The sequence below is a fragment of the Podarcis filfolensis genome, assembly GCF_964270895.1.
Source record: "Podarcis filfolensis genome assembly, chromosome: 10".
NCBI lineage: Eukaryota > Metazoa > Chordata > Lepidosauria > Squamata > Lacertidae > Podarcis > Podarcis filfolensis.
This window is the reverse complement of record NC_139612.1, coordinates 30,703,311-30,727,116: the sequence shown is the minus strand read 5'-3', so window position 1 is coordinate 30,727,116 and position 23,806 is coordinate 30,703,311. Positions and strand designations below refer to the sequence as shown.

Sequence of the window (23,806 nt, the reverse complement as noted above, 5' to 3'; positions counted from 1 at the left end):
CTGAAGCTCCCAAAGGCTTGAATTTAAGGGTGGTGTGTGGGTGGGTGGGTGTTGGTGTTGTATGTAAAGATTCCGCTGCAATAGAGCAAGCTACAATATAAATTATGTCCTTGCCAAATTAAGGAAACCCATGGGCATTCTGAAATAGGCATTTGCATATTGAAAAATGAAGGTGGTTGTTGTAATATTTTAAACAGACTTCGATTGCACTTTATTGAAACAGGCCAAATTTACATTCCAGTCCTGAACACATATACATTAATCCAGTGTCTGCTTGTAGAAGCAAGAGAGCAAAGAGAACTAAAACGTTTCCCCTCAGAAGTGGCCATGTTGCAGATGCTGAAATCCAGAAATGGCTGTAAGAGCCAAGAATCTTCTCCTTCCCCACCTATGAATTGGTTCTTTATCTCTTTATAGACTTATTGAGGAAGCCCTTGAATAATAAAAGACCAATGCTTCAATTCATGTACATACTTTAGTCCCCATGTTCTACTGTTGCATGATCTAGGATTTAGCTGTGGTCTAAAGCACAGAGCCTAGGGCTTGCCAGTCAGAAGGTTGGTGGTTTGAAGCCCCGCACCAGGGTGAGCTCCCATTGTTCGGTCCCAACTCCTGCCAACCTAGCAGTTCGAAAGCACGTCAAAGTGCAAGTAGATAAATAGATACTGCTCCGGCGGGAAGGTAAACGGCGTTTCCATGCGCTGCTCTGGTTTGCCAGAAGCGGCTTAGTCATGCTGGCCACCTGACCCGGAAGCTGTACGCCGGCTCCCTCGGCCAATAAAGCGAGATGAGCGCCGCAACCCCAGAGTCATCCGCGACTGGACCTAACAGTCAGGGGTACCTTTACCTTTACCTTTAAGCTTTGAATTGTATGTGTTTCATACTTTAGATATGACACTGGAAAAATGAGAGAATAAATATTGCATGATGAGAATCTGATGGTGAAAAAGGCTGTTTGCCATGATTTACTTTCTTGCATGCTTTCCTCCATGGAGTCATTTTAGACAAATTGAGGCAGAAAATCATTTTGGAAGGTGCGCAGTCCTAGGCATGTATACTCAGAAGCAAATCCTATTTGAGTTCTTTATCCCTAGAAAGTGTGTTAACAACTGCAGTTGTATCAATGCTAGCAAAAAATGGCATAAACTGGAATTATTAATTTGGACAACATATGTTCTTTGGTTGGGAGCATATCACCTTTCTGCCCCATCCCAATCATCAACGGGTCAGCAATTCTTGAAACAGTGATAGTGGAAGAAGTCAATAAGAAACATAAAGGTTAGTAACAAATACCCCCCCCCCCCGGTCTTCATTATCATTTGGATTTCACAGTAGAGAAATCAGAGGATAGATAATACAAACAAGCCATTATAGTAGTCAAAATTATTTTATTTATGTGATTTGAATCCACTTTCATTTTCTTCATTCTCTTCATATGGGAATAGATAATGCCTTCTGTGGGCTTAAATTGTGGTTACAACCACATATGTCTGCAGGCTGCATGGCCAAAGTGGGAAGTCATTGGAAACTCTGTAGAGGCACATTTTAAGATAGAATGCCTATTTTTCTGTAATTTTCCTGCACGGTGGAGATAGAAGAGCTACATAAGGCTACATTTTGTGTCAGCTAAATTATTTTCAGCAAATCAGAGCCACTGAAAAGATCAGCTGTGCTACAAATGTTCCCACTTTTCAGTGAAATAAGTCATAAAAAGCCAAAGCACCTCACCTTTTCTTATAATCACACAGCTATATAACAGTTGTTATCTGACAATTTATCTCACTTATTAATCTCCTTTATAATTAAAAAACTTCTCTCTCTCTCTCTCTCTCTCTCTCTCTCTCACACACACACACACACACACACACACACACACCGCCCTAGATGTTCAGGGCAGTTTTTTTCATTTTTGTGGATATTAATTAGCAGATAATGGAGGCTTTTATATTTGAATGAAGGAAAGGATGCCATTCTTTTGCTCCTTTCTGGATTGCCTCAATTTCTGAAACAGAAATATGGGTTGCAAACCTGCCTCTGTAAGAACAACTCTGATGTCTGCAGTTGGTGACTTCAGCAGTCCTGCACTTAGGTTGCCTACAATTGCTTGTTTTTTGGGTTATTATCTATAACTGTCAGCGTGCAGAGAAAAATTATTCTACCAGAGCAGGAAAGGGTTTTTGCCAGTAGGAAACTTCCTCTGTCATTTCATAAAAATAGTTGCGGGGGCGGGGGGTGTCCAGTAGATTGCCAACACATCCCAAAACCTTCCTTGATATCTGAGGGTCCTTAAATAGTGTGTGTGCATGATTTATAAACCAGCTTAAGCTGAAGGGAGGGACTGTGTCCTACAACATTTCCTTCAACAAACCTAATCAAAGTTGCTGCTGCTCACCATTGTGGGGCAGGGACAGGTATAATATTCAGGAATAAACTGAAGCAGGGAACTGAGGAAGCCTCTCTTGGACTGAGGGTTGAATATCCAGCAGCTGCCCTTGTTCCATTCCCGCCAGATACAATTCCCAGATCCCTCCACCATTGTTTCATACTGCTGTTGCTAGATTAAGCCCAAGCAAGGAGAATTCACCCGTCTGTACCCCATTATGCATGTGTGTACAGTGGTACCTCAGGTTAAGTACTTAATTCGTTCCGGAGGTCCGTACTTAACCTGAAACTGCTCTTAACCTGAAGCACCACTTTAGCTAATGGGGCCTCCTGCTGCTGCCGCACTGCTGGAGCACAATTTCTGTTCTCATCCTGAAGCAAAGTTCTTAACCTGAAGCAATATTTCTGGGTTAGCGGAGTCTGTAACCTGAAGCGTATGTAACCCGAGGTACCACTGTATGTAGTTTTTAACACAAACTCTTTAGATTTCATCTTAAAGTGTCTTTCCATTAAAACGGTGACTCTTGTGGAAAAGCGTGAAAACGTCTTCATAGCAATACTTGCTTGCAGTTTGTTCTTCTTTATTGCAGTACGGTGTGCTTTTCCCCCAATTACTGTACTCACGGAGGTGTTTGATTGCACTGACAAGGAAAAGCAGGATATGCATTTGTGCTTAGCAAGTAGACTGACAGTGCTGACTGCTGTCAATAAGTTTTCAGGGGTATAAATGCCCTTTTTTTTTTTTTACAGACCCAAGTCATAGTGCTTAGCGTAGCAACAAATGTTGCTAGAACACATTTGCACAAAGCACATGGAGGGTGAGTAAATGGGCCTTGGGTGGGGCAGGTGGGGGCAGCATGAAGGAGAGAGAATTTGAATTCTGCCCTCACCTGCATGTGTTGAATAGGCTTTGAACAGACCGTGTGTGTGCGCGCGCATCCGCACTCATAAAAACTCTTCAAATGGGGACCATGTAAAAAGGAGGGTCCCTAGCTGCATTGACAAGACTACATCCGCTTTACACAGTACAGTGGTACCTCGCATTAAGAACTTAATTCGTTCTGGAGGTCTGTTCTTAACCTGAAACTGTTCTTAACCTGAAGCAGCACTTTAGCTAATGGGGCCTCCTGCTGCCGCCACGCTGCCAGAGCACAATTTCTGTTCTCATCCTGAAGCAAAGTTCTTAACCCGAGGTACTATTTCTGGGTTAGCTGAGTCTGTAGCCTGAAGCGTATGTAACCCGAGGTACCACTGTATACTGAATATGCTTTTGGTTAGGCATTACTTTGGGACTTTTTTTACCTACCTCTCTGCTGATTCTGCCATGTTCTGTCTCGTTCATTGATTCTGTCTCCTGGTTTGTTCTTCAGTCGTGTCTTCAAGTTGCCATTTGATCCCAACTTCCCTTTGGGTCATGACTTTAGGCTTGCTCGTATTTTCATTTGGTTTTGACTTAGTTGTTGATCCTGACCTCTGGTTCGTCCCATGGATTCTGGTTCCCAGCTCCAGACTCAGCTGAGATATCTTCTCAGCCCTGACACTCTTCAATTATGTCTGATCATAATCTTCAATTCCCATAGTATATATACATCACCCTTTCTCAGCCTTGGGTCCCCAGATGTTGCTGGACTACAACTCCCATTATTCCTAGCCAGGATGGCCAGTAGTCGGGGGGTGATGGGAGTTGTAGTTCAGGGACATCTTGGGGGGCGGACTGCCATTTGCTCATTCTGCAGAGTATGAGAGGGGCTCCTTCTGGGGTCTAGGACCAGCAGATTCCTTCCTCTTCCGGCTCTGCACATTCCATTTATATGTCAGGAAAAGGAGTGAACATAATTACTGCCACATTGGTGCTGCCAAGTATGGGAAAAGGTCACACAGGAAGGTTTTATTGGTGACTGCTTCACAGTTGAGAAAATGTATTTTTGTTGCTGGTATACCAAAGCCTGAGGAGCAATTCACGTGGCATTCTTAGTGGATATCCATTATATTAGTGGTATTCAATTTTACCCCTCAGTGTGTGAAATGGAAATCGTTTTATTAGTCACAGTTCACCACAGTACATTTTTTATGATAGATGGAGTGAAATAAAGATCTGTATCTATCTTACAGAGCTCAAGTAAATACATATTAAAGCCATAACATGTATCAATTAAAACTGTAATGTGCAGCAGTATCATTTAGAAGCAATATGCAAGTTTTTGTTAGCTGATTTACTACCTCTAATGTTTCAAATATGTTAAATACATTAAAATACAATATTTTGCTTTTGTTAGCATTAAAATGCTGCCAAGTGCTCTGAATCTATTGAATCAGTTGGGCTATAAATTCAAATCCACAGCTTGAATCCACAGGTGTATTGCACCAACAGAAAAGCATTTTTACTCGAGCAAAGCAGCCTCCCTGAATTCTTACTATTTCTTCCCCTTTCTGCAGCCACCAATGTCATTATAGAGGGTTCCTCAGCCCTCATGAGTGGTAGTTGAGGAACTAAGAAAGTCTCATTGTGTGAGCGGAATTCCATTCACTCTTCTCAGGATCCAAATCTGAATCTGAATTAAAAGCAGCATGGTTAAAGCCTAGTGTGGACTAATAATACAGGTGCAATAAGAAAAATGAAAGCAAAAATGATTGCAGTGGAGCAATATTTTTCTTTGCAGCTTCCTAGACCACAAAGGGCAGCTTGCCTCACAATCAATTGAAGTATTTTTTATTTTATTTTATTTTGCCTCACTGGATAGTCAGATGGCCATGGCTGGAGAAACACTATCGCTTCATACAACTGATAAACCTTTGCTTATACTATCTTTTTTTATTCATACCTTGCAGTTTTCCCCTGAAGTAATTTGTGGTCTCAGTGTGATATTTGTTACTTATGGGCTATATTAATTTAGTACCTTCCTATTAAAAACACCTTCTCATGCAAAAGGTCATTGACTTCTGAGACACGTTGCTGTGGCAACAAACCTCCTGGGCTATACTGTCTGCACTTTGTTCCTTATTGAATGCAGGTCAGTGGCAGCTTCCTAAGCTTATTTGGTCAATAGGAAACTTTACAAGACAGACATTTCAAAGACCCTGAACCTAGATTGCAGTTTTTTGTGTGTGTGAATGGTCAACAAACTAGTTGCAATGAGTCCAAATCAAAGCCTATATTCTTACACTTGCTCTTTTCAATAAACAGTTTGTGCATGCACAGTCTCTTTCACACAGAGAGACATTCCCAAAGGGCACTCTAATTATATTTCCTAGAGTCTCAGAAACAGCAGCGAGAACAAGATTAGAGAGTGTATGAAGTGAATCAGTTCTTCAGTAAGTGATCAAATGATGCAAAAAAACAGATGGTATATGCAACTACCACAAGTTTCGCCTTGTAGCTGTAGCATTTGGAAGCAGCCCATTCTGTTTTGAATCTGCTCTTTGACGTTCTGATTCAATTTTTATTTTTGTCTGAATCTGCTTTTTTAAATCCAACACACTCTTTCACCCCATTGACTAGAATAAGGGATCTGAAAATAGTTGTATTTTCCCCTCTTGTCACATAAGTGGATGAAATTTGCAGGCAAAGAATCCTGAGTGCATTCAGGTAGCAGAATTTCAGGATGGATCATTCATGGAAGATTTAAAATGTTGGGGTTTTTTTGGTAAGTTTCTAATTTCTTGGCAGAGTGGATTGCATATCACAGACATGACCAACCCTTATGAATGGATGAAGTTTTCCAAATAGCAGAAAAATGGGCAGAACAGTTCTCCCTCAAAGAGAAAGTTTAGTATTTCGGAGTAGAAAAATAGAAATTGTTGTTGTTTGTGGGGGGTGAAAATCAGTATGAGAATTAGGCATGTATGCCTAGGGGCTATTGTACTAGGTAATTTTATCTTAGTTTTAAAAAAACCAGAAAAGTCAGAATTTTTTCTTTTCCCTCTCCCTTCCTCATACAGAAGAAAAGAGAGAATATGTTTTTCAATTGTTTGTCAGGAAAACAAGTGGACCACCCCAGTAGTTTAAATCCACTTCTTGCATCCTGCTTTCACAGCAGTGTCGCTGTGATTGGAGCTATTTTGAAAAAAATAATTCCCTAAGATAAAGAGGTAAACCTGCCTGTCAAAATTAAAGTTCTCCACCTCCTCTTCTGTCAAGCTCTGGGAATTCATGAGTCAGCCTATGTTTTTTTACCTCAGAAAAGAAAAAGTGTCAGGAGGAGGGATGGGAAGATCATGCATTTAACTTCTGGAAAAATGAGGCCACAGAGCAGCCCAGTAGCATGGGGGGGGGGTCCCTGGTTACCTCAAGATGCCTTGCTAATGGCCTCATCTGACTGATGAACATGAGATCATGACCTAAACCTTGTTATTTGGAGCTGGTCACATACCTGGTACCTGGGTTCTGGGAGCTTTTCAAATACTGCAGAACTTGGTACTCCCATTTACATGATAAGTTCGGTATTAGTTTGGCTGTACAGAAAATCTATTATCTAATTGAACTGTCTGGCATCTACATGGATTCTACACCAGCGATAAGATTCATCTTCAAATTATACAGCTCATTTGCAAGTAAGGATGTTGACAAAATGTGAGCTGCTAGAATTTTAACTGTTTAGCACAGTAGAGCAGGAAGCAAAGTCTTAGCTCTTAAAGAAAACATCATTGGGAAAATCTTCAAATGGTAGATAATGAGTGAGAACTCACAACAAAATGTTGCCGTATATTACCAACCCCTGACAGGAGGCTTCTGTTCAATACATAAGCCAGCCTAAAACAAGAGCCTTGTTGTGCTGTTCAGGATTCAGAAAATGGGAGAGGAAGGTTCAGGATACGAGACAGGTAAAATAAATACATCCTTTTACTTTCCCATCCACCTGAATTTCCACCAGCTTCGGCTAGTGGCCCAACTGTACCCCTATCTGGACAGGGATAGCCTAACTTCTGTTGTCTATACTGTGCTAACCTCTACGTTAAACTACGGCAACGCGTTACGCATGGGGTCTCCTCTGAAGACAGTTTGGAAAATTCAGCTGGTACAGAATTTGGCAACCAAGGTTGCTCACCAGAACAAAAAAGTTTGAGCATATTATACTGATCCTGGTCCGGATGCACTGACTGATAAGTTTCCATTCCCAATTCAAAGTGCTGGCGTTGACATCACCGTCCAATGACTCTAGAACAGAATAGACTGCTTATATCAATCCATCTGCTTAAATTAGAATCGATGGGATAGTCTCATTGCTAATCTCAGCTGGCAATACCCTATTTTTGTTACACTTGCAAATAAAAAATTGGAAAAAAGAAAGAAAAATGGCCCTTGGGGCTAAGTTTCATCCTAGGTATCTCAGAATGATTCTCAGTAATAGGAAGGCTCTCTTGGGCATTAAATACGTGACTTGGGCTATAACCAGCCATTTCCTCTTTTCCTTCTCAGTGTCTTCATACATATTCCCCTGAGACACCGTCATGTCAGAGCTGCTTTTCTGCAGCTTGATCCCATGTTGCTGCTGTGCACTGCATATGAATGAGGAAAACACACGGGTCTTTCCCAACTTCTCTTTACCTGAAGTGTACAGTTATTAGTGTGTCATATGTAGACAATTCCTTTTTAAAAAAAGCAGTTTTGGCCCTCGTAATACATTTTATGGCATTTCAGCTGAGGGTCTAATTGGTTTAAGTTCCTATCTTATGGGGCATTTTGCCTTCCAAAGTGATAGGTGATCATTCACCAAAGTTTGGTATTGAAGGGAATTATTTATTTGTTCTGAAATATGTCATCTTACGCATGTTTCATTTTAGTATGCATTTAAGAATGTTTTCAGAATAAGCTCAGCCTTTGAAATATGGCTTTGAAATAATTCAAGGTGAATAGAGACTCTTCCCACTTCATCCCATTTTGAAAGACGATCGCAGCCAGGTGTCAGATTCAGCTCTTGTGAAGACAGCCTATCACAGGGAACAGGGGAGTTCTTGGACCAGTGAGCTTTACTCATATTGAAGCATTTACAACTACCACCTGTTTTCTACCCCAATATTGGGTTTTATTTTCTTTATGCATTGGTTTTAGGTCTTTTTGCGTTTTCCTAAAAGCACTACCAAAACCCCCCAGACAAGTCCTATTAACCCTTCTCTGCACTTCCTGTCTATCCCCAAACCCTAAAATTATAAGGAGACCAAACCAATTTATAATGAGACTCCAGCTGCAACAAAACATGTCTGTCCCATATCAGTCTCTACAGTCACAGGAGGCACTATAACTCTCCAACGTTTTGACTTTGCCCCTGAACACACACTCTTTCATTGTCTCCCAGGACAGAAGGATGCCAACCAACAGATAAAAGAAAATCAGTATGCGTGCATCAAATATTTTTGAAGGCGGGAAAGAGGTGATACACTATAGTTGGCTAAGATATAGCTGTTAATATAGTTTTCCTGTAGTTTGCTCCCGTCAATTTCCTTCTTCCCCCAGTTTTGTTTGGGACTTGGTTATGGTGCACAGGCTAAATTATTATTGGCTGAAGTCTGTCAAGTCCTAAGTTCCAGATCTACAGCAGGCTCAAGTCTTTGTGAGCAGCTGCACTGAACTCACTGTGGTCAGGACCAATTTTGAACTAAAGAAACTGACCCTGGGAAAACAGAGTGCAGCATTCTCAGGCTACTGTTCTTCATTTTACAGCACTGCTTAAATACAGGCCTGTCTTAGATAAAAGCAATAGATTTCCCCTATAAGAATTTGGGGTATTAAACAGGATATGCTTAATCCTACACTTAAGTATTCTGTTTGATTTTTAGTGATACATTCTTAACAGGCCAACCAGCACTTTCTACTGAGTTCTTGAAAGCAGACTATCTGTTATGCATTGCTCTGTTTGCTCATAACCTTATTAAATTTAGACTGCTGGCTCGATGCAGTTCCGAAGCAAAATTCTGTAGAAGATAATAAAAGCAGCTGCTAAGTTTAAAATTAACAATGAGCGGTTATTAAAATAGCCAAACAGATATAACATTCGGGAGCTAAATTTACATTCATGGAGTTACATTTCACAAGCTCAGAGTATCATTTGTGAGACTACTGAACTGTACAGTGTTACTCCATAACTTTGGTGCATTGGCATAAATAAATTGCATATGTGCCTGGAATAAGAAAAGAGGTATAGAAACCTTTTTTTAATTTTTGCTGCCAAATGTCCAGCTGCTGAGTACATAAGCTGAATTGTAAAACCTTTTCTATAGACACAGATTCTGTTAGCTTTACTGCTAAACTCTTTGGGTGAATCCTAGGGAGTAGCAGGATTATGGCATTGTCTGACTGGAGGAACCACTTTGGACTTCTGAATCCAAGACAAATTCCTGCAAAGAGCTGAAAACACATGGATCATTACATCTGGACTTTAACGCAGATCGAGGGACTGTAAGCTAAAATACACCCTGAGAGACATAGCTTTAACAGGATTCTTGAAACGGGTCAGTTTTTAGCTGTGATGGCACTTCTTTGTGGGTTAAGCCAAGATTTCCAAATGGAGCTGAGTAAGTCATTAACAGTTCATGCTATAATAACCATAAGCAAAATATAATGACGTTGATACCATTTACTAGAATGTTCACAATTGTATTTTCCAGGTGGTTAGCACTCCTGTGTTTTCATGTGGTAGATGAAAAGTGGCATTTGCCAAAATAAAGTTGCCACTTTTGGAGCTTTTTTAAAAAAAAGAACTTGAGAAAACGTTAAGAAAATTTAGGGAAGCTTTTCTGACATACACACACTGCTGCACATTACCCCATTCTCCAAGTGCTATCAGATTCCATGGGTTACCTAGAGTTTGGTTTCCTTTGGAATGAGAGACAGTGGTGTCTTTATGATATATGGTTTAAAAAGGTAAAGGGACCCCTGACCATTAGGTCCAGTCATGACCAACTCTGGGGTTGCGACGCTCATCTCACTTTACTGGCCAAGGGAGCCAGCATACAGCTTCCGGGTCATGTGGCCCGCATGACTAAGCCACTTCTGGCAAACCAGAGCAGCGCACGGAAACACCATTTACCTTCCCGCCAGAGCGGTACCTATTTATCTACTTGCACTTTGACATGCTTTCGAACTGCTAGGTTGGCAGGAGCAGGGACTGAGCAATGGGAGCTCACCCCATCGTGGGGATTCGAACCACCAACCTTCTGATTGGCAAGCCCTAGGCTCTGTGGTTTAACCCACAGTGCCACCCGCATCCCTTTTGATATATGGTTTATTTATACATATATACAATCTGAGGCTATGATGGAGGGACTCCAACACCACAAGAGGTTCTCGCTTATCCCATAGCCACAGCCTTAGATTCAAACCGGAATCAAGTATGGTTTTGTCTTTCTCAGCTGCCCAGCATGCAGCCTGCCACTTCTAGCACCCTCTCAACTCTGGCCTTTGTCTTTCTAACAACCAGTGAGTTGAGGGGAGGGCACCCATTTGCTCACTGGCACAGAGCCACTTCCTTTGTTACCTTAAAGGCCCATACTTAGAAGACAATGACCTCACCAGGAAACTAGCCTGGATATTCCAGGAAATGAATCCTTGCTGGATGTAGGAATTATAAGGGGGCTCAGGCATACAGCCTACCCCCCTCCAAACTCATAGCAATACAGTAACATATGTAGAAAATTAAACTGCAGGGAAATTAATGCTAGAAGAGTAGCAAAGTTAGTTCTATCAGCAAAAATATAGAATAGTATGTGTTTATTGTGGTGTTAAGTTTTCAGTACCCAGGATCCAAATATACTTGCTACATGAGTTCTGCACACTCAAGGAGACTTTAGAGCACAGAATAAACTGCTTTTGAACTAGATAGCGTAAGTTTGGATTATAGCAAGATTCAAGAAAAAAAATGTCAACAATCAATCAATCCCAGGAAATACCCAAGTCCTTGGGTGTATATAAAGTAGCTTTTTGAAGCCTGGCAATTGGCTCAAGTCTAATTCATCACATGTTGGTACATTTTGGTTCTTCCAAATAAAAGTAGATTCTGTGCTTAATTTTAATGGGAAATGGTCTGTATTTGTTTTATAAGTTGCCTTCTCTTGTGCTTATTATTTTTTCTTCCTTCTGATTTGTGGAGGGCTGAAACTTGCACACCCACCGTTCATATCCAGCCTTGTACCTGGGCTTTTCCAGTCTTTTTCCTTTGTCCTTTTTCACCTGGTACTGTTACAGAGAAGCAGCAGCAGTATGTCTTCCAACATGGTTCTGGAAGAGACAAACTCCTTTCATACATGGCTGCAACATAAATGCTTCCCCCACCCTGCCAAACTTTCAAAGTAGCGCATCGTGCAATCACCTCCTAGTGGTTTGGCTTCTCCTGAGGAAGATCCATCTTCTTCCTTTTATATTCTACTCACCTCCAATATGGTTCATTAGTGAAGGGCTTGTTTTATTGCTTTGCATACCAAGTTCTGGCAATTTAATCACATTTGAAATGGTATCCAGTTTTGGATTAATTAGGTGCTTAAAAATAAAGCTATTTTTGCTCCTTCATTTACTGAAGAAAAAACAACGACACACATCTCATTTGCATTGCATTCTGCATCATTGTTGCTGTTCTCTGTCTGTAAACGAAACAGGCCTTGCTTGATCCTTGTAGTCTGTTCATTCAATTTTTAATTAACTTTTTATTTCCAGGTCTCAGTGGATTTCTGTTACAGTTAAGGAAACAATAAGCATTATCGCTGGGAGCTAATTGAACACCTAGAAGATTTGCTCTCAGTAATGAAATACTGTGTGGCAGCAGTGGCTACTTCGGCAAAGTATCAGGGCTTAGTTGTAGGCACCTGTTGGGGTGAAGCCTAGCACCAGGATAGAGTACACCAGGGGTCAGATCGGTATGCGTGTGAGGTATGTTTGTGTCTCGTGGTAGAACACCAGAGCCTGGAACACTGTTGTTGCCCGGGTGAACTTCTGGCATAAATAGAAAGGTTGTCTTCATGCTTTGTTGTTGTTGTTTAGCCATTTAGTCGTGTCCGACTCTTCATGACCCCATGGACCAGAGCACTCCATGCACTCCTGTCTTCCACTGCCTCCCGCAGTTTGGTCAAACTCATGCTGGTAGCTTTGAGAACACTATCCAACCATCTCATCCTCTGTTGCCCCCTTCTCCTTGTGCCCTCCATCTTTCCCAACATCAGGGTCTTTTCCAGGGAGTCTTCTCTTCTCATGAGGTGGCCAAAGTATTGGAGCCTCAGCTTCACGATCTGTCCTTCCAGTGAGCACTCAGGGCTGATTTCCTTAAGAATGGACAGGTTTTATCTTCTTGCAGTCCATGGGACTCTCAAGAGTCTCCTCCAGCACCATCATTCAAAAGCATTAATTCTTTGGCGATCAGCCTTCTTTATGGTCCAGCTCTCACTTCCGTACATCACTACTGGGAAAACCAGTAGTGTCCAGCCTGGGTGGATGAGAATGGTCTAGAACCTGGAAACACTTTACAGCCCCTGCAGAAGCTCCAAACTGCATTCCTTCACAAAGAGCATTCACGCAGCAGAGCGAATGCTTCACCTGCCTGCCTAATTCCTGACACAATAACATTTTAAAATCTTTTTTCACATTTGGCATGCTTGCCTATTACTTATGGATTTCTTCGCAGCAGGTATTTTACAAAATAATGATTACCAGAATTAAATACCTTGTCACATTCTGACATACTGAATGTGGAAAATCAAATGCATATATACATTTTCAGCTTCCAATTCTGTCAGCTGAAGCTTCTGGCCATTGCTCTGGTGGAATACCAAGCAAGAGATCCAGGCATGTAGTGGTTGGTTTCAACTGTGTTTCTTGATGTATTAATTTCCCGACTCTTTAAGTAAAAAAAAAAAAAAAAGGTGTGCCCCTATACTCCCTTAATGTCTAGTACTGTACTGCTATTATACATAGACCCTCAAAATACGTCTCATTTTATAAATTTGCTTCAGCTCCAAATCTTGATATCAGGCCCTGATTCCCTGATTCAGCAAACCCAGTGCAGGGATGTTCAACCGGTCAATCGTCTTCTACTGGTCAATCGCGGAGCATTCCTGGTTGATCCCAATCATGTGGGTCAACAACTTTGGTGAAGGCTCCCCAAAAAAAGCTCAACAACTTTGGTCAACCCAGTGTTTTCATAGTGGGAGTAGATCACAGTCTCTTGGGAGTTGGACATCCCTGTGCTAGAAGAACTCCCACAGAGGACTCCCACAAAGGCACCAAGTTTGCTCCAGATACCCCCGTCCCATGCATGACCCATGTCTTCTTCAAATACTCCCTGGAGAACCCCCATAACTGGGAGGAGGGGAGATGGTTGTTCTTTTAGGCAAGCAAAAAATGCTTACCCTGGTGGAATTATTGTCTTACCACTACACTGAATCCCACAGAGTTGTCAGCTATGGCCCTATAAAATTTGTATTTATCACTCTGCGATAAAATCATCTAGGGAACATTGGAGCTTTCCTCAACAAATAAAAGGTAAATATTGATAGAATGTGAAATCACCTTAGCTTGGTAGGTGTAAAATTATTATTTTAATAGACTTACCATTTTTATTGGATGATTTGCTGAAGTGAGCTTCATTCAGCAGCAGCAGTTGTTCGTGCTACATTTCTGCAGTTAGTCGGTGCTAAAAGAAAAAAACAAATAAATAAAGGTTATTTGAACTACAGTGGTACCTCAGGTTAAGAACTTAATTCGTTCTGGAGGTCTGTTCTTAACCTGAAACTGTTCTTAACCTGAGGTACCACTTTAGCTAATGGGGCCTCCCACTGGCGCCTTGCCACCATTGTGCGATTTCTGTTCTCATCCTGAAGCAAAGTTCTTAACCTGAGGTACTATTTCTGGGTTAGCAGAGTCTGTAACCTGAAGCGTCTGTAACCCGAGGTACCACTGTATATGACAAATTTGAAATTGTATATCTTAAGGAATTCCTGTACCACAACGCAACATCAGCTTTCAGAGTGGTTTGCAAATAAAATTATTTTAAAAGTATCAGTATAAGAAAACAAATCAAAACATCAAGAACAGCAGGTGGAAGCAGCATAAATCACATCTAAAACCTTCAAAGAGCTTTTTTTAAAACTTGGGGTTAAAAAATAGGTCTTTATCTGACACTAAAAAAAGTTAGCAGCAGAGATGCCAGGTGAGGCTTAATTGCAGAGATAGGGATAGAGATAGGGCATAGCAACAAATGTCTGTTCCCTGACTCCCCTCCCTCCACCTCACCTCAGTTAGCAGCAGCGTTTGAAAGACTGGCAACCGTAGATGGGATGAGATCCAATGGAGGCTTAGCATGAGCAGATGGTGTGAGCAGATGGCATTTCCATTCAGGCAATGGAATGTCTGGTTTCAACCCCACTTGCAGCCCACTGTGCCACATTAAGCTCCTTCCTGACGGTCCCCTTACCTCCATTTTGAGAGCTTAATAGACCTCAGTGGGAAGGAGGAGACAGGAATGCTGTGTTCTGTGAATGGGATAATACTCAGCATTTTTCCGGCTCCTAACTATTGTGTAACCCATCAATTTACTTGTTTCTTTTTCTAGCCTTTTACGATGAAATAATTATAAAGTATCACAAAATCGAAATCTTAAAAAAATATGCAGTGGTACCTTGGTTCTCAAACTTAATCGGTTCCAGAAGTCCATTCCAAAACCAAAGCCTTCCAAAACCAAAGCATGCTTTCCCATAGAAAGTAATGCAAAATGAATTAATCTATTCCAGACTTTTAAAAACAACCCCTAATAAAACAGCAATTTAACATGAATTTTACTATCTGACGAGACCATTGATCCATAAAATGAAAGCAATAATCAATGATAGTAAAAATTAATTTTTTTTTCTTACCTGCACTGATGATAGTCATTGTTTGGATGGGGGGCTTTTATCCATTTACGCAGTCACACAATCAATCCGTTAGTAGCTGAACTGAGTTCCACACAGTCACAAAAACAAATTCACCGAAAAAGCCTCAAAAACAAAAAAGCAAAATAAATAGCAAAAACAAAAGCACCAAACTTAATCCATTCCGGAAGTCAGTTTGACTTCCGAAATGTTTGAAAACCAAAGCACAGCTTCTGATTGGTGCAGGCACCCCGGAAACAATAGCTGACAATCGCATTGGATGTCTGGCTTCCCAAAAACGTTCGAAAACCTGAAAATTTACTTCCGAGCTTTCAGCGTTTGAGAACCAAGGCGTTTGAGTACCAAGGCGTTTGAGAACCAAGGTACCACTGTATAGTTAACTCATGCAACAGTTAAAATTATAAAATAACAGTTAAAATAGCTGCTGTTTCCCAAGTGTGTGTCCTTTCTACTTGAAGGTGCCATGACCTCCCTTTTCCACTATTCACCATGTAGCCCGATATCAAGGGATATGATTTCATACTTGTTTACCAGGGTTTACGGAGCTTAGGGGAGGAACAGCTTAGGGGACACACGTCGTGCTCCTTCTGGGGATGTTTGTCCACCTTTGGTCCTCACAGCGCCACCTGCTGATACTGTCTGCACACGCTTTCTGACAGCTGATGCTTTACATTCAAGAATGTGTAAATTCCTTTATACTTTTTTAAAACAAAACTTTTCCTAAAAAAATAAGTTGAAATCTCCACATTAGGTGCAAGAAATTAGTAAGCAGAGCTGGCTCCAATCTAAAACTACAGCAACGTTGAAATTAAACTGGAAATGGCAACCAAAGAACCACAATAGAAGCGGGTTTGCAAATGTGCTATTGAGAGTAGCTGTTTTAAATGCATTGTGAGCCACTAGCAATTTAAAATGGGAGTCTTTGAACCGCCGAATGGAATGTGATTGATCACTTCATTGATGATTTGCCCACAGACTCCCTGACAAGCCTGAGTGAAAAAGGGCAATTTACGTGCACAACAGATTGTTGACATTTTGCAGGTTTATGAAGCAGATAATTCAGGCCATGTATATTACACATTTGAAAGAAATGCTATGCTGTACATTCATTCCTTTCTTTCTCTGGTGTACTCGAGATGTTGTGGTAACAGCGATCAAATTATTAGCAATGCTTTAGAGCTTTTACAAATTCAAAAGCACAGTTCTCAATATTTTTTAACATTTGTCTGAAAAAATTGGATCCATTGCAGTTTCAAACTCTTCCCACACAGGCCCTTTTTCAGCAGATTTCAGGAAAATGTCATCATAAATTATTTTTGCTTTGGTATTTCATCCACTTCATGAGCATATAATATTTAGTGATTTATCCTACTTGGTTAATCTCCATAGCACTTTGCACACATTAAGGGCAAGAAATTTCCTCTTTAAATGTGTGCTTTTCTTTATTTGATCAAGACACCATGCAGAGTTTTCTATGGAAAGTATGATATTACTACCATGGCTTTGCATATTTCCATGAATATTAGTGCTAGCACTGAGCAGGCACTTGAATACATATTCCGAAATTACTGTCGGCAAAATTAGGTAGTTCGTGGAAGAAACTGATGAGTTAAGAAGGAGAAAATGCCTGGCATTGTCTTTATTAAGATTATTTGCAGCTAGTTAGCACCACTTAATTAGACTGCTGGTCTTCATCTCACTTAACATAAATGTCTCTCAAAGATCTCAAGGCCACTTCCACAGCATTCTTAAGGGCCAGTTCAGACATTTGACTCAAAACTAATCTACTCAGTGTCATGGATTGTGTAAGTTTAGTATAGGTTGGTTGCCAAATATCAATTATCCCATTTTATCAGGAGTCTCAGTCTGGGGCAGGCAGAATATGACTGAGCACAATCCTAGGCATGAGAACATGCTCTAGAACATGGGTAGACAAACTAAGGCCTGGGGGCCAGATTCGGCCCAATCGCCTTCTAAATCCAGCCTGTGAACGGTCCGGGAATCAGCGTGTTTTTACATGAGTAGAATGTGTGCTTTTATTTAAAATGCATCTCTGGGTTATTTGTAGGGCCTGCCTGGTGTTTTTACAGGAGTAGAATGTGTGCTTTTATTTAAAATGCATCTCCGGGTTATTTGTGGGACATAGGAATTCGTTCATTTCCCCCCCCCAAAAAAAAAATATAGTCCGGCCCCCCACAAGGTCTGAGGGACAGATGTGTCATTTAACCATAGGACAGACTGCATCTGGAGGTAGTGGACTGCTTTGTATATTCAATATTAACTTTTTAAGCAGAAGCTGAAGAAGCACCTATCAGAGTTGCTACACTGGTCAGTTTCCAGCATTGACATGGGATTGGATTTAATGTTTCCTTGACATGTACCACCTTTACAATTTCCACGGTGGTTGCTGTATTAGTTTCTTGCAGCAAAAAAGAGTATTATGGCACCATAAAGACTATATATATATATATATATATATATATATATATATATATTATGGCATAAGCTTTCATGATAAAGTTTCCCTGAAAACTTACAGCATAATAAATTTGTTAGCCTTTTAGATGCCACAAAACTCCCTTTTTTTGTATTTACCACTTTATCAGCTTCCTTAAGGCTAAAGAGAACTTACGGCTCTGCTGTGCGTAATTTCTACCTTACAGGCTTTGAGTTTTAGGAGAATAAGCTGCTCCTTTAAGAAAGGCATATATAAAAAAAATAAAAATAAATTGTCCAGTAGCACCTTAGAGACCAACTAAGTTTGTTCTTAGTATGAGATTTCGTGTGTGTGCACACTTCTTCAGATACACTGAAACAGAAGTCACCAGACCTATATATATAGTGAGAGGGTGGGGAGGGGTATTACTCAGAAGGGTGGTGGGAATGGGTGATTGGCTGATAGGTGTGGTACACCTTAATACATGTGACCAGTGCCTGATCCAACTGATTTAGAAAAAGTCTAGACTGATTTACAGCAGACAGTTGCTGTATAGCTACTGTGTGTATACATGGTGATTTAATGTGAATTCGGTGCTACTGGTGTATGCAGACACTGTCCACCTCAATCCCACTCCCATTTAAACCTCTCCCCCACCCCCGCCGATCCACAGATAATCTGATAAGAAGAATAAATGCAATACAAAATTGCCTTTAGGGCAAAAGTGGAAGCACTGTAGCAACATACATTTTTATAGGAGGTTTATGTGCAGTGACATTTTTGGCGGGCAATCTCTTTCATCACACTCCCTTTCATATGTTTTGTCCTACCATGAGGATACCTCAGCCATTTTCTTTCTGAGGACCTCAACTTTCAGGTGTGTTCTCTGTTGACCATCTGTGAGAAGGTGGTGGATATTTTTTCTGCAGTCACGTTATCAATTGGACCTTGAATCTTCTGGACATTTGGGGGGAACAATTACATATCCGTTAAAACAACGGATGGATTCCACCCCTCCTCTCCTTTTCTGGTGTATGTGTCAAAGACAAGCTATGTACCAACTGGAAGGAGGTGGTGGAGGACAATTATTGTTGTCGTCCTCATTGTGATTACCACCACAACCATGACCATCCTTATCATCCTTCCTCTCTGCAATTCTTTCCTAATTTGCATGCCCTACCGAAATGCACTACCTTCTATTTTGCCTATTGTCAAACATGAGAAATGTTTGTTCTTGTGCACTACTTGAGTGTGCACTAGATCTATATCTGTCTATGTATATCACATGCATACAGTACCTGAATGCATGGTCACTTGGAAAGAATGTATTCTACACAGTGCTATTTTTCTAGAAAAAGAGGTGCCAGAACTCACCATTAACACTTTCTTGTTCTCTTAGAATGGCAATGGCACTCATCTGAAAGGTGCCAGAGCTGAGTTCTGTCGAGTTCCGAATGAAAAAAAATAATCCCTGATTATATGTTATGGAGGGCAGTAAAGTAATAACTGAGGAAGCAACAACATAGAATGATTCACAAACATCCCATCCAGCACTGCCTGCTACTGTGGATGGGAAACATTGATGTGCTCATGTATACACATGATGCATGTATACATATATGCATGTATACACACACATAGAAAAATCAGATCAATATTACCAATCCAGACATAGCATTATTACAGCCAAAAACTGAAACTTTGAATTTCTGCAGTTTAATCAGCTTGAGTTGAGCAGAATATAAGATGGTATTGGGAGTGAGGTGTCAAATTTTGAACTCGAAAGAACAATTATTATGAAGAATAAAAAGTGCTCGAAAGATAGAGTACCTGAAATCCCCCAAAGAACTAAAGCTTTCAGGAAATGCTGCAGAGTTTTGGAAAATATACTGCATTTTGAAAAGGTCGAAAGGTTATGAGAAAGATGAGTGTAAAGTAACTATGTTCCTGAATATTGCAGGAGTAGAAGCGGTTGGTGATTTTTAATGGCGTGAAGCTGTGTCACACTGAGAGAGCAGGGTATGATATAGCTTACCACAAGTTTGAAGAGAAAAGTGAAACATTTGCTAGAGGGCAATTTCAAAAGAGGACTCTGAGGGAAGGTGTGGTGTTTTTTTAATGAGCCAAAAGCAGAGGAATCAGAGCTGCAATATTGGGCAGCTAAAGGATTCCAATATAAGAAATCAGATTGTGTTTGGCATTGGAGATCTATAGCTGGCAACGTTGAGCGTCACATTTGGCTCATGAAAAGTCTTTGGGTAAGACTTTGGGTAAGAAACTGGCTTTCAAATCCAGTGCATATACCTGGAAGAGAAGTAAAGGATTTGAGTGTGTTTTAAAATAAGTAAAACCTGTGTTATGATGGAGGGTCCCAGGAACTGCAGCTAATGATAAAGTATGGGTGTGTAGTTGCATGTTGGTGACAAAAGGCACAAATAAGGAGAAGTGCTGCTTCATGTGGATAATATTTGCATGTAGCCCTGTGTTGTGACTTAAAAGAGCATGTTTGCTCAACTTTGAGCAGGCTTCCTCAACTTTGGCCCTCCAGATGTTTTTGGCCTACAACTCCCATGATCCCTAGCTAGCAGGACCAGTGGTCAGGGATGATGGGAATTGTAGTCTCAAAAACATCTGGAGGACCAAGGTTGAGGAAGCCTGAGATAAGCCTCCTGCTTCTTCCTTCCAGCTTTAAAGAGCTACCATCTCTTTAAGCTTGGAAGGCTGTGCATCAGACTTTTTCCTTGGAAGGGGAAGAAACAGCCCTGAGCCCTACCTCCCAAGCTTGTCTAACAAGGAAACTGACAGAGGTTAACTTCTTACAGCCTTAAGGCAAAACAAGACAATATGTTAGTCATGCAATTAGGAATTACATGTGTAGCTTTATCAAAGTTAATAGGGAGTGGGGGGAAGGAGCACTCAAGTGGGAAGTAGAGGGTTACCTGCAGCCCCAATCCGATTTTGAGGGACCATATCTGCTACTGAAATTGGAAGAAAAGGTTCTGTTGTCTAATACAGAACTAGATCACAGCAGAGGCAAAGGGTTAAATCTGTTCCAGAAAAAAAGTACACCGGAAACCTACCAGGATTAGAATTCTGAGCACTCCCTATAGACAAACCATCCTCCAGAAAAGTTTGCGGCATTAGCCTGAGATAGTGCTACAAAGAGAACAAGATTGTAAACAGCTCCACAAAGGCTATTAAATGAATGATATTGACACGTATATATAATTATACGATTTGTTTCATAATTTAGTTTTCTCAGTTAGATGCAATGGCTGTTAAGTCAGTTGTTCAAAGGAGAGTAGTTGGAATAGTAAGCTGTCCCTTTAAAAATGGGTTTTTTTTATTTTAACACATGGAGAAATGATTCCAGCCAGTCCTTGACAGCTAGGCCTGAATAAGAAGGCTACACTGTTTCACAGTGGACAGTTATAGTGTACTGTACTTAGAACAAAACCAGTTTTATTTGACGAAGGCCTCCAGGGTAATCCATCTCAGTTAAGCAGTTCATAGCAGATCATATTGCAACAGTTCTAGTTTCATATGGAGAGAGCAGCACACATACTTCTGTGTCAATTAACTTCGAATCATTAGAATTGTAGAGTTAAAACAGTCCCTGAGGGTTGTCTAATCCAACCCCCTGCGTGGCAAGAATATCAACTAAAGCATCCATGACAGATCCAACCTCTGCTTAAAAACCTCCAAGGAAGGTAGAACCTAGTACCTTTTGCGGAAGTCTGTTCCACTGCTGAACAGCTCTTACCATAAGAAAGTTCTTCCTGATTTTTAGTCAGAATCGCCTTTCTTGTAACTTGAACCTATTGGTTCGAGTCCTACCCTCTGGAGCAGGAGAAAACAAGCTTGCTCCACCTTCCGTGTGACAGCCCTTAAGATATTTGAAGATGGCTATCATATCTCCTCTCAGTCTCCTCTTTCCCAGGCTAAACATACCCAACTCCCTCGTCTGTTCCTCACAAGGCTTGGTTTCCAGACCCATTATCATCTTGGTCTAGTCCAACCTCCTGCAATGCAGGATATATTTTTTGCCCTGGGTGCGGCCCAAACCCACAACCCTCAGATTAAGAGTCTCATGCTCTTACCAACTGAGCTATCCCAGAGCTGCGACATGTGAAATATATTAATTTCACATATAGGCTCATGGAGTCTGAACTGGTGGTGGCTGGCCAGGAGCAAGACCTTGGGGTTGCAGTGGATGCCTTGATAAAGATGTTAACCCAGTATGAGGCAACTGGGGGGGGGGGGAGAAGCAACTTCCATGGCTAGGGAGGTTTCTTATTTTCCAATGCCTGCTGAAATCTTTTCTGTTTCATAGAATCACATTTTGTAAAATCAATGAAGCTGAATATTGGAAGATTCAAGGTGAACAAAAGAAAAGTGCTTCTTCACACAGTGCATAGTTAAACTATGGAATTCACTTTGAGTCATAGAAGTCTAGAGTTGGAAGAGATCCCCAGGGGTCATCCCCTGTAATTCAGGAATCTCAGCTAAAGCATCCATGACTGAGGCAGTGATGGCAACCAACTTGTATGGCTTTAAAATAGTAAAGGTAAAGCGACCCGGACCATTAGGTCCAGTCGTGACCGACTCTGGGGTTGCGGCGCTCATCTCGCTTTATTCGCCGAGGGAGCCGGCGTACAGCTTCCAAGTCGTGTGGCTATGATGACTAAGCCGCTTCTGGCAAACGAGAGCAGCGCACGGAAATGCCGTTTACTTTCCCGCCGGAATCTACTTGCCTATTTATCTACTTGCACTTTGACGTGCTTTTGAACTGCTAGGTTGGCAGGAACAGGGACCGAGAAACGGGAGCTCACCCCGTAGCGGGGATTCGAACCGCCGACCTTCTGATTGGCAAGTCCTAGGCTCTGTGGTTTAACCCACAGCGCCACCTGCATCCCGGCTTTAAAATAGTATTAGATAAATTCAAGGAGGACGAGGCTGTCAATGGCTACTAACTGTGATGTCTGTACTCTGCCTCCATGGTCAAAGCCAGTATGCTTCTGAATTCCAGTTGCTGGAAACTGCAGGAGAGGATAGTGTTGTTGTGCCCAGTCCTGCTTACCTATTACCTATGGGCATCTGTTTGGCCACTGTGAGAAAAGGATGCTGGACTAGATGGGCAACTACTAGCCGGATCCAGAAGTGTTATTCTTCTGTTCATATCTTTCTACCAGCAGAAAATGCAATTGTAGGTAGATGCACAGAAAGCTTTTTTCTGTAGTCGCTGAGTTAAGGGAATTGCTGGCACAGCAGTTGCCTCTGAACAGCATAATGACTTGCTGGAAATTGTTTGTTTATCACAGGCTGTCTAATCTCTCAGCCAAAGGAAATTAAAAAAAAAAATCTACTCATGTAATGAATGCAGCTCTAGGAACGCATATACATAATAAACGTTATTCCCACTGTAGTAGTAGATGTAGACACCTGCTGTATGAGCCCTCTGGAAGTGAGAGAGGTAAACTGACTATATATATTGTGCGTGCGTGCGTGTGTGTGTGCATGCTCCTCTAAATAAATATTATTTTGTTCCTTGGTGACTGGACATTTAGTTTGCTTAGGCAATTACTGTCACTAATCAGTATGTTCTAGTGCTGGGTTGAAAACCCTGTGGCCCTCCAGATGTTGTTAGGGGAGGGGTAGAACCTTTGGTGGGGAACACATTGTGCTCCCACTGGGATCCAACTTCGGTTCCCATCCTGAACTTAGCTGTCACCTGTGGCTCCTAGAAGCTGTCAGCATGCAACAGTGACCACACCCTGGGAATGGCTTTGGCTGGCCAGCTAAAGCAGGTAAGGGTAACCGATGGGTCTCAAACCCTCGATGAATTAGGGAATTCTCCTTCATGCAAAGACAAACTTGAGCAGATTGAGTGGATGAAACCAATAGTGGGACCAAGTGTCAAGAAGGCTGTTTCTGCACATGCTACATAGGGAAGCGAGGGGCAGACGGGGCTCATCAACCTAGGAAGGTAGCTCATCTAGGAGAAGAAAAACTCTGGCCCTAAACCTCCACTGCCTTGTGAGATATATTTGGGAGAAGATAAGGCTAAGGAATAACCTCTACACAAATCCAGAGTTGAATCCCTAAGACGGTTCAACGGGCTCTTTCACATCTCCTTCC

General features: G+C 41.4%; 1 protein-coding gene across 22 annotated transcripts in view; it reads left to right on the top strand.

The window, feature by feature from the left end:
* The window catches only part of GRIP1 (glutamate receptor interacting protein 1), a 342,494-nt gene that overhangs the window by 226,870 nt on the left and 91,818 nt on the right, over positions 1-23,806 (top strand). The window contains exon 1 of one of the 22 annotated variants that reach the window (XM_083574396.1): positions 9,867-9,891. The exons of the other annotated variants lie outside the window; for them this stretch is intronic. Within the exon in view, the coding sequence (XP_083430522.1) occupies positions 9,882-9,891 (10 nt within the window). The 5' untranslated portion in view covers positions 9,867-9,881. Of the gene's footprint in view, positions 1-9,866; positions 9,892-23,806 lie in introns of those variants that run through there. 22 annotated transcript variants of the gene reach the window in all.